Source organism: Anopheles ziemanni, chromosome 3, assembly GCF_943734765.1.
Source record: "Anopheles ziemanni chromosome 3, idAnoZiCoDA_A2_x.2, whole genome shotgun sequence".
NCBI lineage: Eukaryota > Metazoa > Arthropoda > Insecta > Diptera > Culicidae > Anopheles > Anopheles ziemanni.
Genome location: NC_080706.1, coordinates 95,718,256 through 95,733,752, shown reverse-complemented (window position 1 = coordinate 95,733,752; position 15,497 = coordinate 95,718,256). Strand labels below are relative to the sequence as shown.

The window sequence follows — 15,497 nt, the reverse complement described above, 5'->3', positions numbered from 1 at the left end:
TTGGGGGGGAGGGGGAAAACGCTGACGGGTTGACGGGTGCCCGGGCCAAAGATTAGAGGATTGAAGGCGTGGAAAACCGGGGGAAAATAACACCGAACACCGCGTTCAGCTTGGCGGTTTCGGCTTCGAATTGGGGTTTTTCCTCTGAAGGCTCGCAGCGCAAGCACAACATTATGGCATGCTCCCCCATGGCCCCATGTTTGTGTGTCTGTGCGAACAGTTGTGCGAGAGAAAAGCTCCGCGGAACGACGCTACCAGCTGTCGCAGGGTTTTTCCTTTCCGGTGCAGAGTTCTGATTCCGCCGAGAGTCCGCGAGCCACAGAGCAATCGGAAAAGCTTGGTATCGCATCCCGTCATTAGGCACGGGAACGTGCGAGGAACGTTTCGATTTCCACGACTTTCCTCGAACGTGAACGTGGTGTGAAGTGGGCTCTCGAGGCTCTATCGATGCTTGATGGATCTTATCATTGCAATCCGTCCAGTTGAAACAAACCGTGTGCTATAGATATGTGAACGGGGTATATACAAACTACACCCTTGTTTATGTCAGTTTTGACAGCTGAGGAAATAAAGGAGATCATTCGAGAGATCATTCGAGAATTGTCACCACGTGTTACGGTCAAGTCCTTGAGATCCGAAAGTGAATAACTAAGAGATATAATAGTTCTGGCGACGAGATGGTTGATCGAACCAATAATGCCGGCAGTGCGCCGAATACAAGTTCCAATACATCGGCAGAAACAGTTGCCGGTACTGCTCCACCACCAAATTTTGGTATGGAACCATTCGACCGACGCAAGTCGAAATGGCTGCGGTGGGTGGATCGACTCGAAACCGCATTCGAGATTTACGGAGTGACGGCGGAGAGAGTAAAAAGGAACTACTTATTGCATTACATGGGGACGGAAACCTACGATGTCATTTGCGACAAGGTTGCTCCGGATGCTCCTCGGGATCGGACGTACGACCAGATCGTGACAACTCTGAATGAGTTTTACAGTCCGCAGCCACTAGAAATTGCTGAAAACTACAAGTTCAATAGTCGCCGACAAGGTGACAAGGATGCTACTTCGGCTGAGGAGTCAGTCGACGAGTACTTGGTGGCGTTGCGGAGGATGGCGGCATCGTGCAACTTCGGGGATTACTTAGAAAAGGCGCTGCGCAACCAGCTTGTGTTTGGCATTAAACGTAGTGACATCCGAGATCGATTGCTGGAACGGCGGACACTAACACTCCAGGAAGCTCGAGACATAGCAGTGGGCATGGAGTTGTCTCGAAAAGGCCGAACAGAGATCGAAGGATGTGCACCAAAACAAGACATGCATGCGGTGTACCATCCCCCTGGTAAAGGTGCGAAGAAACCGAACCGTGCGGAAAGGCCCAATACTAGCTCGGAGAAGCCTAGTTGTTATCGATGCGGGGATAAGTCACATTTGGCTAATACATGCAAGCACAAAAATACCGTCTGCTCGTGCTGTAAGACTAAAGGCCACTTAGCGAAAGTGTGCCTTAAAAAGAAGAAAATGGAATCACGGGATACTACGCAAACCCATCATGTTGAAAGTGTCAAAATTCGGGAGGTGTTTACAGTTTGCGCACCGTCCCATTACAAAAAACTCTGGTTAAATGTGACACTAAACCAAAAGATCATTAAGTTTGAAGTAGACACGGGGTCACCAGTTAGCATCATGAGTGAGGAACACCAAAGAAGACTGTTTCCAAACGCGCAGTTGCGGGAATCTGGAACTAGTCTTGTGAGCTATTGCAACACTCCAATCGTTGTACGTGGCATACTCGATGTGGAAGTGCAGCTAGCTGACAAGACAATGCTACTACCACTGTATGTAACCAAGTCCAACAAACATCCCCTAGTCGGCCGGGAATGGCTAGTACAGATGGAGATAGACTGGCAACGACTTGTGGCAGAATCCGTGAATACTGTCGAGCCTGACGTGAATCACCATGCAACGGATTGCAAGGCAGTGCTGGAGCGGTACCCTAAGGTGTTCGAAGCGTCAATAGGGCGCATTTCCAACATGCAGGCCCACTTACGGCTAAGAGAAAACACTCGACCAGTATTTCTCAAAGCGCGGAAGCTACCATTTAATATGATAAAAATGGTAGAAGACGAGTTGGAAAAGTTGGTGCAGGAAGGAGTGCTCTCAAAGGTAGATTCAAGTAGCTGGGCAACACCAATAGTACCGATCAGGAAAGCACACAATCGGGTGAGAATTTGCGGAGATTATAAACAAACAGTTAACCCGAATCTGGTTGTGGACAGACATCCATTACCGACAATTGATGAACTGTTCGCATCGCTTGCTGGAGGGAAGAAATTCAGCAAAATTGATCTGGTCCAAGCATACCTACAGCTAGAAGTGGCGCCAGAAGATCGGGAAATACTAACACTTTCTACTCACCGTGGCTTGTACAGACCCAACAGACTGATGTACGGCATTGCATCAGCTCCCGCGATCTGGCAAAGACAGATCGAAGTAATTCTCCAAGGAATCGAGGGAGTCAGTGTTTTCCTCGATGATATTAAGATCACAGGAGACACGGAGCAAAAACATCTGCGCCGACTAGAGGAAGTATTGTCTCGACTGAACGAACGAGGCATACGGGTTAACAGGGAAAAGTGCCAATTCTTTGCGGATAAAATCGAGTACTGTGGATACTTGATTGATGCAAATGGTATCCACAAGATCCAAAAGAAAGTAGAAGCAATACAGCAAATGCCGACACCAAAGAACAGAGAAGAGGTACGCTCGTTTGTCGGATTAATCAACTACTACGGACGGTTTCTACAAAATTTGAGCACCATTCTGTACCCGTTGAACAACCTACTCAAACAGGATGTTCCCTTCCAATGGAATAAGCAATGCAACGACTCCTTCAAGAGGGTGAAAGAACAGGTCCAATCAGAGAAATGCTTGGTACATTACACACCCGAGTTACCTGTGTTACTGGCGACAGATGCGTCACCATACGGAGTTGGAGCGGTATTAAGTCACGTTTACCCGGATGGCTCGGAGCGGCCGATACAGTTTGCGTCGCAAACATTGAATCGAGTTCAACAAAAGTATATGCAGGTAGACAAAGAAGCTTATGCTATCGTATTTGGCGTAAGGAAATTCTTTCAATACCTATACGGCCGGAAGTTTACCTTACTCACTGACAACCAAGCGATTACCAAGATTTTCGCGGAACAAAAAGGGTTGCCAGTAATGTCAGCATTACGGATGCAGCATTACGCGACATTCTTACAAAGTTTTGAGTATAACATTCGATTCCGGAAATCTGCAGACCACGCGAATGCTGATGCCATGTCCCGCATGCCATTAAATACTATTGATCCGGAAGATGAAATGGAAGAGTCAGATGCAATAGAGTTGAACCAAATAGAAACATTGCCTTTGACCGCAATGGAGCTAGAGAACGCGGTGGCGAAGGACAAACAAATACAAAAGTTGCTTCAAGGAATTCGACACAGCCGAGCAGTAGATGCGCAAGATCGGTTCGGCATAGACCAACAAGAATTTACAATTCAAAAAGGGTGCTTACTACGTGGAATTCGGGTTTACATACCACCATCGCTGCGCAGGAAAGTGCTGGAAGAGCTACATTCAGCGCATTTCGGAACGACTCGCACTAAATCGCTTGCTCGGGGTTACTGCTGGTGGCCTGGGATGGACCAGGAGATAGAACGAATGGTAGCAAACTGTACGGACTGCCAGTCGGTCAAACCTGAACCGGCTAAGGCGAATCTTCATTGCTGGGAGACACCAAGTGCGCCATTCCAACGGGTTCATGTGGATTTCGCAGGTCCATTTATGGACAAATATTTCTTCATTTACGTTGATGCTTTCAGCAAATGGCCGGAGGTTAAGATTTGCAAATCAATCACGGCTGAACATACTGTAAACATGTGTCGTGAGCTGTTCAGTACATTTGGAATTCCATCAGTTATAGTGAGCGATCATGGCGTTCAGTTTACTTCAGTACTGTTCAAAGAATTCCTCAAGATGAACGGCGTGGTACATAAAATGGGTGCACCGTATCATCCAGCTACAAATGGTCAAGCGGAGCGATATGTGCAGACTATTAAAAACAAGTTAAAAGCTGTGAAGTGTTCCAAATCACAGATCCACCTGGAACTGTGCAATATATTGCTGACTTACCGCAAAACCATACACCCGGCGACGGGAAAATCGCCATCCATGCTAGTATTCGGAAGGCAGATTCGATCGCGATTGGACCTAATGCTACCTACATCGGATAAGTCCAATAAGGAGGGTTTGGAAGTGCGACAATTTCAGGTCGGAGATCGGGTGCGTGTACGAGATTTCCTATCTCATGACAAATGGAAATTCGGAAGAATTGCTGAGAGAGTGGGGAAGTTAAGGTACAATGTGCACCTAGACGATGGACGTATCTGGGAGCGGCACATCGACCATATTTCAGAGGTGGGTGCTGATCTGCAAGGTACAGCGAAGGATACTGGTGCAAAGAGCGATCATCAGAGAGGTGACATCATAACTAACCCGGAAGAGGTGTTTCCATCTGCTTCTTCGAAAACTGCTACTGCCACGACGAATACGACGAGTGATGCCGAAAAGACGGATGTTGGTACATTGCCTGTGTCCGAGCGGGAAACCGACATCGCTTCGGAGCAGATCAAGGGTTCGGACGGAGGGAACAGCCCGGAGCCGGAGCCTGACCGATCAGATGACTTCAGCGGAGAGCTGAACGTACGACGCTCCAGTCGGACGAAGAAACCTCCTCAAAGGTTGAACTTATAAGGAAATGCTACTACTGGAACTTCTTCTTCAACAAGGGGGAGAATTGCTATAGATATGTGAACGGGGTATATACAAACTACACCCTTGTTTATGTCAGTTTTGACAGCTGAGGAAATAAAGGAGATCATTCGAGAGATCATTCGAGAATTGTCACCACGTGTTACGGTCAAGTCCTTGAGATCCGAAAGTGAATAACTAAGAGATATAATACCGTGGTACACAAGCCGTTGCCTTCCAATCAACTGGTCTTCGGACGCATGACCGTTGTGGCTACGGCTGGGCACGTTCCATATTGCTGTTAGCACCAAAAAGGGAAACGTGTACCGAACCCAAAACAACCAACACACTTGCGTTGAGAACTCACCGTAGCCAAATACGACGCAGAACATAGGCAACCGTTTCGATTTCTCTGGTTTCCCAAAGAGGAAAAGTTTCCGCAACACTTTACAACCGTTCCCCTATTGGAAAATCGGAGGAGATTATCTGATCGTTCAGGAACTACTTCAAAATATATGGGTGTCTCATTCAAACGTCCTCTTCGCCCACTTTGAAACTCTACCAGCCATAAAAATTGTAAGGGATCCTTATCTATTCGATCAGAATTAATTCTTTCAAATCAGTGTCAAATCTACAACGGGACTAATCTCTACAACTAAGGTACATCTACTAAGACATCGTTTAGAATATCTTCCTCAAAATCGGACCGAAACTAAAATGTTTTTCTTATTTCCATTAGAAGTTTCGATTTCCCATTAGTCAACCCTTCTGTAAAGACTCTTTTGGAAATAAGGAGATATAAACCCGGATGAGACTTTCACTGTATCAGCTCCTGAAAGCCGCAAACAGTTACAGTAACCGACATCTGTGAGCTCACAAAGACTTGACACACTCCCTGGCTGCGGACATCGTAAAGTGTTACGATGCAGAGCTTGTGGAAAGGTATAGTATTCCTATGAAGAAGGTTTTACTTGAACCGACTTTGGGAGAATGTGCTGGGCTTTGGCTCTGGTTGGTTACCGCTGTCACGCCTCCGGGCTATACGAGTTGGACGTATAAATATGCAATCGATACGAGTATGCTTCCTTCAGTAAAAACAACCAGCTGCGCACTTCATGCTCTGTTGTTTCCTTTTTTAGTTTCCTTTGCTAGCTCAAACCTGGAATGGTTCGGGGAAAACTTGACCGGGTAGCCCATTTTCACTGGTAAGAGATGTCAGTAGTTGTGACCAGAAACTTTGGTTACCAAGTAGAGGTTTAGTTCAAATCCTTGAGGTGTTAGTTAAAGTCACCCAGGTTCGATAAGAAGAATTACATTTACCATCTTCCATAAACACCTCAACCTCAAACTTCTTATCACAAAAATGTATCGATGACTGCCTTTATCTGGAAGAATAAGTTTAAAATTTAACTACACAACCTTAACGGGTTTAAAGATAAAAACAAAACAATACAAAACTTGGCAAAGCAGAAGACATTTCATACCATTTCCATGGGCATGCGAAACTGTTCATAAAGATATAAAAATATATTATTCTCGAAATGTTTACTCCACTCCTTACCAGTTGGATGATTTATACGCTCCCTAAAACACACCGACTTTGGAGCTTACTTCCTGGCGGTTGGAAAACTCACCCGAGGCCACTTGTTGGACTTGGGTGGTGCCCGCCCGGGGACGCCACCATCTTCTGCGCATAGTCGCAGTTAGCAACAGCAATAATAATTGTAATAACAATAATGGTGGGCGCAATTTACGAACACAAACGCTCCCAATGGCAATCAATTAGAGCATTAACGATTATGGTGTCTCTCACTAATTAGTCGGATGGATTCGGTGTGCCCAAGGAATTGGCACGCAAACACTGACGCACCTAGCAACTCCCGCTCCAAAAACACCAGGGCACACCAGAGGCTAGCCTTAGCCGTTGTCGAACATGAGCTGAACTTGTGCCATTCCTTTTTGTTTCTCCCCCCTCCGTCCTCTGGGAATTTGAGTTTTCTCTGCTCGTTGCTTGTTTGCTCTAGTACGGGCTCCAGCTATTTTTTTTGCCAGCTGCCCACCGAGAAGACTCGTTCGATTCTCGGAAGCAATCGAAAGTCCTTGGTGCATATCCGTGTGGGCAAACGCGGACGGAAACGTACGGAAAACTTACTTTTCGATTGGCAAATTTGTTCCCCCCTGGTAGCTCGCAGCCATTGCATTGCGTTATCAATGTTTGTTCTTGTCTCCAAGGACTTTTCCTGCTGCCTTCCTTCTATTCACGTTCACCGCGTTTGATTGCGAACACCTTGCGGAGTATTTCATAAACAGAAAAAATATTATTGAAGTTTTACCTCAAATTAAAGAGAAAAATAATTCTCCCTCACTCTGTTTTCGGTATATATTTCTTTCCTCACGTGAGGAGAAAGCCATTAATATAAATTCATCCATGCACAAACGTAAGCTTCCGCGTGCTGACTTGACTATTATTGATCTGTTATTATATTCGTTTACGCTCTATTTCACGTTTTCAGTACACGAGATTGTTATATCCTTTTTGTTCGACCCGAGCCTTCGAATGCATTGAAGTCCGTTGTCGATGGGTCGATGGTCAGTACACCAACACACCCAATGGTGCCGATGACGATGGCGATAGGGAGGGAGAAGAAAAAATCCTCCCCTGTTCAATCGAATCGATGAACTTTTCATTTTACAACTTCCCATACACACACCAACTCTTCCTCGAGCGTCGGTGCGTTTGCTTTTCCTCCCCGCGTTTGCTTTTCCTCGAGCCCGTGTCGGTGTGATGAAATCGATGCGAAAACTTTCCAATTACTCCTTTGACTCCTTTGTGCAGACCATTGTCACCGACGACAGTGTTCGGTTGTTTCGAGCGTCTTCGGTGGATGCCGGAAGAACGAGAAGTGGACAATGTTTGAACAACTGATCAGCAGCAGGAAATGTGTGCCGTTTGTGAAGTTAATGGGAAAATGGGAACTCTCCGTTGGGCCGCAGCTTACACCAATTACTGCCTTTTCCCGACTTCGAACGTTGGACAGTTGGAAAGCGCGTTGGAAACACGAACGATTGCAACCAGACAAACAATGAGCATTTTCCTCTGAAGTTGATAATAACACAATGCATTTCGGGCATTGAAAAAAAACAACCCTTGTATGATGGGATAAATTTTTAAAATTAAAATTAACCCCTTTTCGAAAGCATGAAATACTTCCACGTTGCATCCTCCGTCAAATACAAGGAAACATTATTTATTAAAGATCCATCTTATTCAGCGACAATGTCTCCGGAGCGTCCAGAGTAATGTGCAAAAATGTTTATGACATACCTTGGGCTGCGGGCGGTTTGATGGGAAAATTTCATCCAATTTCCGATTTCAGTGCCCTTTTTTTTATACCTTTTCCCAACCCTCTTTCCCGTAAAGCATACTCATTTACGACCGCATTTACCACGACGCCACGACGATGAAGTTTCTCTTCGCCGGACCCTCGGAAAAAGCGCCACAATATTCACCAGAATATCCTGTTCTGCTTCTCTTTCTCTCTTTATTTCTCTCTTTCGGGTACCGAAACGACGGTGAAATCACTTCCCGCAAAACATAATGAAGTAAAAAAGTATAACCGCGTACTATCCGCTCCGTTACCATCTTGGGTTCATGAAGGACCGGGACTGCATTCTAGCAACTTGCGAAATGGCTAGGACATTAGCACTACTTTGCTGTGTGTCATCATCTTCTGGCTTTTTTTCCCACTACACACACCGGGGTCTGCTGGTTTTACTTGTAATTTTATGACAAAACGACGGAAAAAACTCTTTCGCTACAAACCGGAACGAACCGGGTGGGTTTGGTGAAGGGTGGCAGGTGTTGTGCGATGCACTTTGATTGCAAGTCATAAAAATGGTCTTCGCACGACGCGGAAGAAAATCGCCGGGTGGACGCAAGACGGGTTTCATCAGACAAAGTGACAAAATTATAAGAAAATGGGAGGGTGAAAATTATAAGAGGGTGGGTTTTTTTTATTTTCAACACCATTTCAACACACCAAAGGCAAAGTTTAATGATCATGCAGTACACAAGCAGTAAATTCCCGAAAGGATCAAATGAAAACTTTAACAACCATTGCTTCATTAATTGTGCAACTTTTCGTCAGCTCTCACGAAGGACTGTTACATTTTTCTTCCAACAACCTTTCCTCCACTTTTCTCAGGGACATTTCGGACAATCATTTTTATGCAAATACCTTTTACAAGCTTACCGATTGCCGCAACGGACATTACTCTTTATCGAGCCTGGGCTTGAAGAAGTGCACTGTCAAGAAATGCATCGTCTTTACATGCAATTGTTTTCGGGTTTAAAAACATGCAAACAAATGCTGGTCTCTTGTGGCCTGTCAAATGTTAGTGCAAACCGAGTCGGCAAAGAAAAGAACCCGTAACGTTACACATACAGGATTGTTGGTCGTTACACCGGTACCTTTTTTTTCTATATCACGCCCGATTTCTTCTGCTTTGACGATGGGGATGCGCCTCTAAAACGCCTTTCACCAGGAAGAAGGAACAAACTCACCGAGCCCTTGCCTTGGAACATGGTCCCTGCACTGATTAGACACGTAGCACTTTCTTGGGTGAGAAGAAAACGCTACCGCCCCGCTTGCCGGAAATACCCTCGAACGGCTCGTCTCGAGACCCGGGCGGATTTACATAGCACTCTTTTCGCATTTCCCAACACAAAGAGGGAACCAGCGGGAAAACGGTGTTCCCTATCACCGGCAGCCCGGATCGCTTGCGGAAGCCAAACATGGAGCTGCCGAGCATCCTGCGGACGGGCGTATACATGCATTATGCATTTTCTGTACACATGACTGCCACCCTCAACCCCCTGCTTCTAACCCTCGACAGTGTGAATCATATTCTTTTGAAACAGATTGCAACTGCAGCAGAGCACCCGGGTTGATGGTGTTGTCGGGTGGCTGTCAGTTAGAAAGACATTCTGTTGTCTACCTAACGGGGTGCAGAACAACAACTACTCCCCCCACACAGCCACTCCACCACACACGTTGCCAATGGATGTAACCGATTTCTGATGTCCGAGAAAGAATACAATTTTATATATAGAGAGAGAGAGAGGGAAAGGCAAGCTGCATTCAGCGTGCACCGGAAAGTACACTCAAACCCAGACTGGCCTCATCCAAAACATGACTGGCGTAACAAAAACGAAAGGAAACAACAGCAGAAAAAAAACCTGCGGTGATGACAACGACATGTGGGAGAACGGTACAAAAGAAGGAAGGCTTCTGGGAAGGAAACAATGGCAAAGAAACATACGGAAGCGCCAGGAATAACTCCAAACCACCCCCCTGTCGTTACGTTCTCGTCGTTGATGGCTCTTAAACTCGTATGATTATGATGATGAAGCAATGAAAATTCAACAGCCCCGAAAAAAAAACCCATCTCCTCCAAAGCGGACGGGAGGTTCGACGGTAGGATGTGGCACGTTTAAATCTGCCCAGTTTATCGCCCCGGCCGGACCAAGGCGGAAGGTGACAGAAGGTGTCTCCCAGCTCCACCAGAGGGAGGGAGGAAGGGGGAAGAGGTCGTAATGGTAGGCAAGTGGTAAGCTGAAAGTCATTATGCATAACGGCCTCATCCGGAAGGACGCCATCCCGGAGGGAATCGACTCCACCGAGCGTGTGTTAAAACCGGCGGCCTATCGTGGGAGAGGGAGGTGTGTGTGTGTGAGCCGCAGCCATGTAAACTTGTCAATTGTCTGCAGAAGTGGGTTTTAAATGATATGGCAGCAAGGCGGAACCGTGGAACCGGAACCGGTGCAGCGGGAGTTTGGAAATCCCATTGGAAATCGGACGTAAACAAATTGAAATCGCTCTCGTCGTTCGCTTGCAGTGTGCGCTGCCTATTGCATACGTTTCAGGCGCAGTCGAAAGGTTACGAAATGTTTAAACACATCTGCCTTTTGGCGCCGGAAATGGTGGTTTCTCGTTCTACCACTACTTCCTCAGGAAATCGTACTTTCCATCCTTTTTCTCTAATCCATTTTCTTCATTCAATTTGGGTTCTCCCGACACATGCAGCATCTGTTAATACGGTGGCATGTAAAAAAGAAGAATAGATGATTGTTTTCGCATCTTTTTCCACTTCGGGCTTGCTTGAATTTCCCTACCAGCAAATCTACATGCGTTACATCTGAAGAAAGCTGCAACTTCTATTCTTCCCAGGGACTGCACTACGGACTGTGGAAAAGAAAAACACACAGCATCGCCTTTTCCACGTTGTCCAAAATGAATGACATCGTTAGATATCCAAGCGTTTTTTTTCCATTCCGTACTCCATTTCCCCATCTTACGTTTCCTTCGCAGCTACTACGATGCAAAGAAAATAGATTTTTGCTGTTCGCCTAACGAGGTGGAAAATTAAATTTTTCGGTTTCAACAAACACACGAAAGGCAAAGCAGCCTGGGTAAACACAAAACAACTGCTGTTCTCTGTTGTTTTATTGTTTTTTCCTCCACCTTACGAGGGAAAACGCTGGCTAGTGGTTTGAGATCTGGTTTTCCTGGGTTTTTTTTTACTCACATCCATCCCCTGATTGCTCCACGGATGTTTTTCCCTTCTTCCCGTGAGCACCATCGCCCTTACCTGGCGGTGTAGCTCGGCACAATAATGCTGCGATATTTGCATGTGTGCAATTTTTCGCGTACGTAAAAGTACGCCGTAAGCAGGCCAAACTCGAACTTGGAAAACCCCGCACCCGGGACGAGTTCGGGTTGAGTTTAATTTATATTCCAATTTCTGCTGCTTAACCATTTTGCTTCCGTTTGTATTTTGCGTGTTCACCGTGTTCCGGGGTGCTCCCGAAGCGCGAGTGTTCTCGCGTTGTCATGCCTGTTTTCCGAAATGGGGAAATTACACTGGAAAACTAATAAAACCGAAACGAAATCTCTGAAATCTGTTCTTTTGCTCAAATCTTTTCTTGGTTCCATGGTTCTTTCCAAAGGGAAATTCCAATCAAATCACGCGTGGAAAAGGAAAAACAATCGCTCGTCTACCTTATTTCACCTCCAAGACGAGCTAATCTAGTGATGCTCCATTTATTTAATTGATTTAAGCATTGAGTCGTGAAACAATATTGGCTTTTAGTAAAGTTTTGAAGGCGCCCCTTATCGACGTACTTGAGCGATCCTCAATCATGGCGGGCTGACAAGTAGGCAAACACCCCTTTCTGGGATTTTCTAGCTTGGAAAAGATAACGGAAAAGGCCCCCTCCCCCTGCAGCACCCATATTTTAATGCTAGTCTATGGCGGAGCGTCGTTCAAATTGTCTGATTCCAGCCACTGACTTTCGACCCATTTCCAATCAATCAGGGCGCAAAGGCAAAGAAAATATAGCAGCTTTCGATTTGCGGATCCAGTTGTTTTGCTTACATTTTCCCGAAAATTGGATTTCCAGCCTCCAAAGATGGCATCATGATGGAGAAGGACACGCGAGAAAAAGGGCGTCATCAGAACTCACATCTTGCCTGCGAAATCGCTTTTTTCGATCAAAGTTAACGCGGGACGTGTTTTCCCTCCTCCCCCCTTCTCAATTCTATTTCGTGAAAAATGGATAAGCGGTCTGTGTGGTCGGGTAGTGGTCAGCTATCGGTTATCTTTTGCGGTTGATGGTCTCGAAGAAAATGGCTTCGATGGACGTTGGACCTTTCTCATATTTTGATGTCGCCGTTGTGCAAATATTGGCCATCCTTTTCCGGTGCGACTGTTCGCTGAGATCGTCTGCTCACAATTATCTCCCCGGCCGGCCGGATTTTCCATCTTTTCCCATCCCCGATGTGGAGTTTGGCGCCCCGATCGGCGAAGAATGAAATGATAATATTTATTATTGCCATACGGTTGGAAATTGAGCAGAATGCTTCCCGGACGATTGACATAACAGTTCTACAGGATTTCCTCTGTGACTATCGAGTGGAAATCGAAAAACGTGAGTAAGAAACCATGAACTCCCCTGCCCCAGCCGATGTTGATTTGACGCCATCCATCACGATTAAATAAGAATCTCGTTGCGAGCAAACAACATTCTACGTTCGAGGCGTTTGAAATAAAACCGAAATGGGACAGCGAAAGATATCGAATTTATGAGCGTCTAATGCGTCACGAAACTCAATTTCACATGCCTTGCCGCCCGCCCACCCCCCCGGGAACAATCCTCACCGAAAATGATTAAAATCGATATCAAATGGAAAACCCGATTCCACCGAGGGGCTCTCTACACGGTGATAATAATAAATTGAATGTCCTCTGTGCGACAAATAATTCCTCCTTCGCTCGTGAAATCTACGGGTTTTCCTTTGTTCCGCAAATGATGTCCCCATTATTGGGGGGAAGGGGGGACAAAAAATCAATCAATTTTCTCCGACCCCACCCACCGACATCTTTGTGAATTTGTCAAATCGGTAAATTTCCCGGTGCGGCATGAAAGCATATCAAAAACACGCACGACATGTCTGTCCAATGCTGACGTATGAATTTTACAGCGTGCTCATCAAACTCGTGTCGTTCACGAGCGGACGGGAATTCGATTACTTCCCGATAAACTTATCACCGACACGTGCGCGATGTTCATTGCTTATAATCAATTAGAATTACACGCACGATAATTTTATCATAGCACTTCATTTGACGCCTTTCAAAGCGTTTCTGGAACTCGATTGGCATGGAATCATCGGAAAAACTCAACCTGTGCTGGTGACGCAGACGGTAGCACTTTTGCTGCAAACCTCTATTTGCGTTCTTTTTAAACCGTTTGCAAACAGACGGCCCGCATCCACCCACTTTGGCGATACATAAAACTGCAGCAAATTCAATAAACATTCCAAAATCTATACTACAACACATGAAAGCAACATCTACGCCTCGAGAGTGCCATAATAACTCATAAAAAAGCGTAGGGGAAACCTTAAAAAGAATGAAAACGAATGCAGAAAAAGATGGTCTTTCAATAAATAAATTTAAATAAATTGAACGCCTGCATAATCCGAGCCGATCGAAGCTGGGATGATGGTCAGCTTTTCCAGCATGATGTGCTTCTATTTTCCCACCGGAGTTTCCCACCGGAAGTGGTGGGTTTATAAACAAGGACATCGCGGTATCCAACGTAGAAAGATCCTTTCCCATCCGACCGTCAAACGGTGTGAAAGCAGTGGGAAATCTTTCGCCCTGAATGAATGATGCATCTTGCTCGATGCATCGTACATTTTCCACGATATAACACACGTATCGTATGCATGTAATGCATTTATGGAACGGTATTCGTTCGAATCACAGTAAAAGGAAAGGTGAGGATGATTACCATGGTGATGAGATTTTATGTCATTGCTTATTCTCCACACCTACTTTGATATTGAAGTACATCGGCACATCATCTGCGAAGCATAAAGCATAAAGCAACATCAACCCTTGTAAGTGTCCAACGAATCTGCAGAATAATGTAGTGTGGAGATTAATGACAACCACCTCGAAAACATTCACTTCGGCATTTCACTCCAATGGGCGAAACATAAACACTAACTGTCGTAGGAAATTCATCTTCCCAGATGTCAAATTCGTTAAAAAAGGGGATCCACATCCCGGGGGGTTCATCCGAGCGAAGGAACAAAAACGCCAGAGCGCCAAAGAATATGCCCAGGTTTTCCCTTCTTTCCGCTTAGTTTTTCTTACGATAAAAAATCACGTTCTTATTTCTCACTGTTCCTTTCCTCCTTTCAACTCCTACCCTACCCGTCAAAGTTTGGGAAAAGTGAGATAAATTCACTAACCTTCACCGTCTTTACAAGTTTTTTGCCCCATCCGAAATTTGTCTTTCGAGTTCGACAGGGGTTTTTTTTTCCTCTTGTTGCTGGTAAATGTTTTACTCTTTTTGCATCGCATCGTTGGAAGTATATCTCCCGCAGCTTGTTCCATTCCGGTGTTATTTGTATTGCGCCATGTTCTACATTTATCCTGCCACCGGGAACGTAAGTGTCCACTCCCTGCTAATCCGATTCTCACTGGTCCCTGGCGACCGTCATCCATATGCCGCACCATCTTGGCCCCCTTCCCGAGGCAAGTATATTTGGAAAAGTTGGTAAAGTGCCAACACTTGAGTCAATCGATTTTTGAAAGGTTCCCTTATTACGATGGTGAGGATCGCTTCCCTCGCCGAGACCGAAGTCGATGTTCTGTTTCGCCAGCTCAGTTCCATCCATCACTCCATTCTCTCACCGGGCGAGTGTGTCACGTGCGAGTTTCTATAGGACAAAAAAAAGAACTTTTCTACATAAACTTGTCTTTCGCACGGAAACGCACCTGACACTTCCATCTCTTCCTTTTATTTCCCCCCCGAAACGGAAGGAGCAAGATGAATGAGACCAAATGCAAACGGGTTTCACACAACTGTTGACACTTGAACGCAGACGGGTGCGCCAGAAATCCCGCCGGGGAAAACTACTAAGAAAAGATGGATCGATTTTCGAGTGGCCTTATTTACGGGGTTCATCCCAACTACTTCGAGGAAAAACCCTCGCTCGCCCTAACTTTGCTGGAATACTTTCGTAGTCGAGTTAAGCCCTACGGAGCGATTCTTTCAGTACAATCGTTCTTTCAGCTACTTCCCCACCGGAGTAATGCTACTAAGCTTACCTTTGATGTTTG

The 15,497-nt window shown here is 45.7% G+C and overlaps 1 protein-coding gene across 1 annotated transcript; it reads left to right on the top strand.

Moving 5' to 3' along the window:
• Window positions 1-677: 677 nt before the first annotated feature.
• On the top strand, window positions 678-4,802 carry LOC131285940 (uncharacterized protein K02A2.6-like). Its single transcript, XM_058314793.1, has one exon. It carries the CDS (start codon window positions 678-680, stop codon window positions 4,800-4,802), a length of 4,125 nt encoding a protein of 1,374 aa, XP_058170776.1.
• The last annotated feature ends 10,695 nt before the right edge of the window (window positions 4,803-15,497 follow it).

Excerpts from the sequence above, each read along its gene's own strand:
- LOC131285940 (XM_058314793.1), top strand. The coding sequence starts at position 678 with ATGGTTGATCGAACCAATAATGCCGGCAGTGCGCCGAATACAAGTTCC.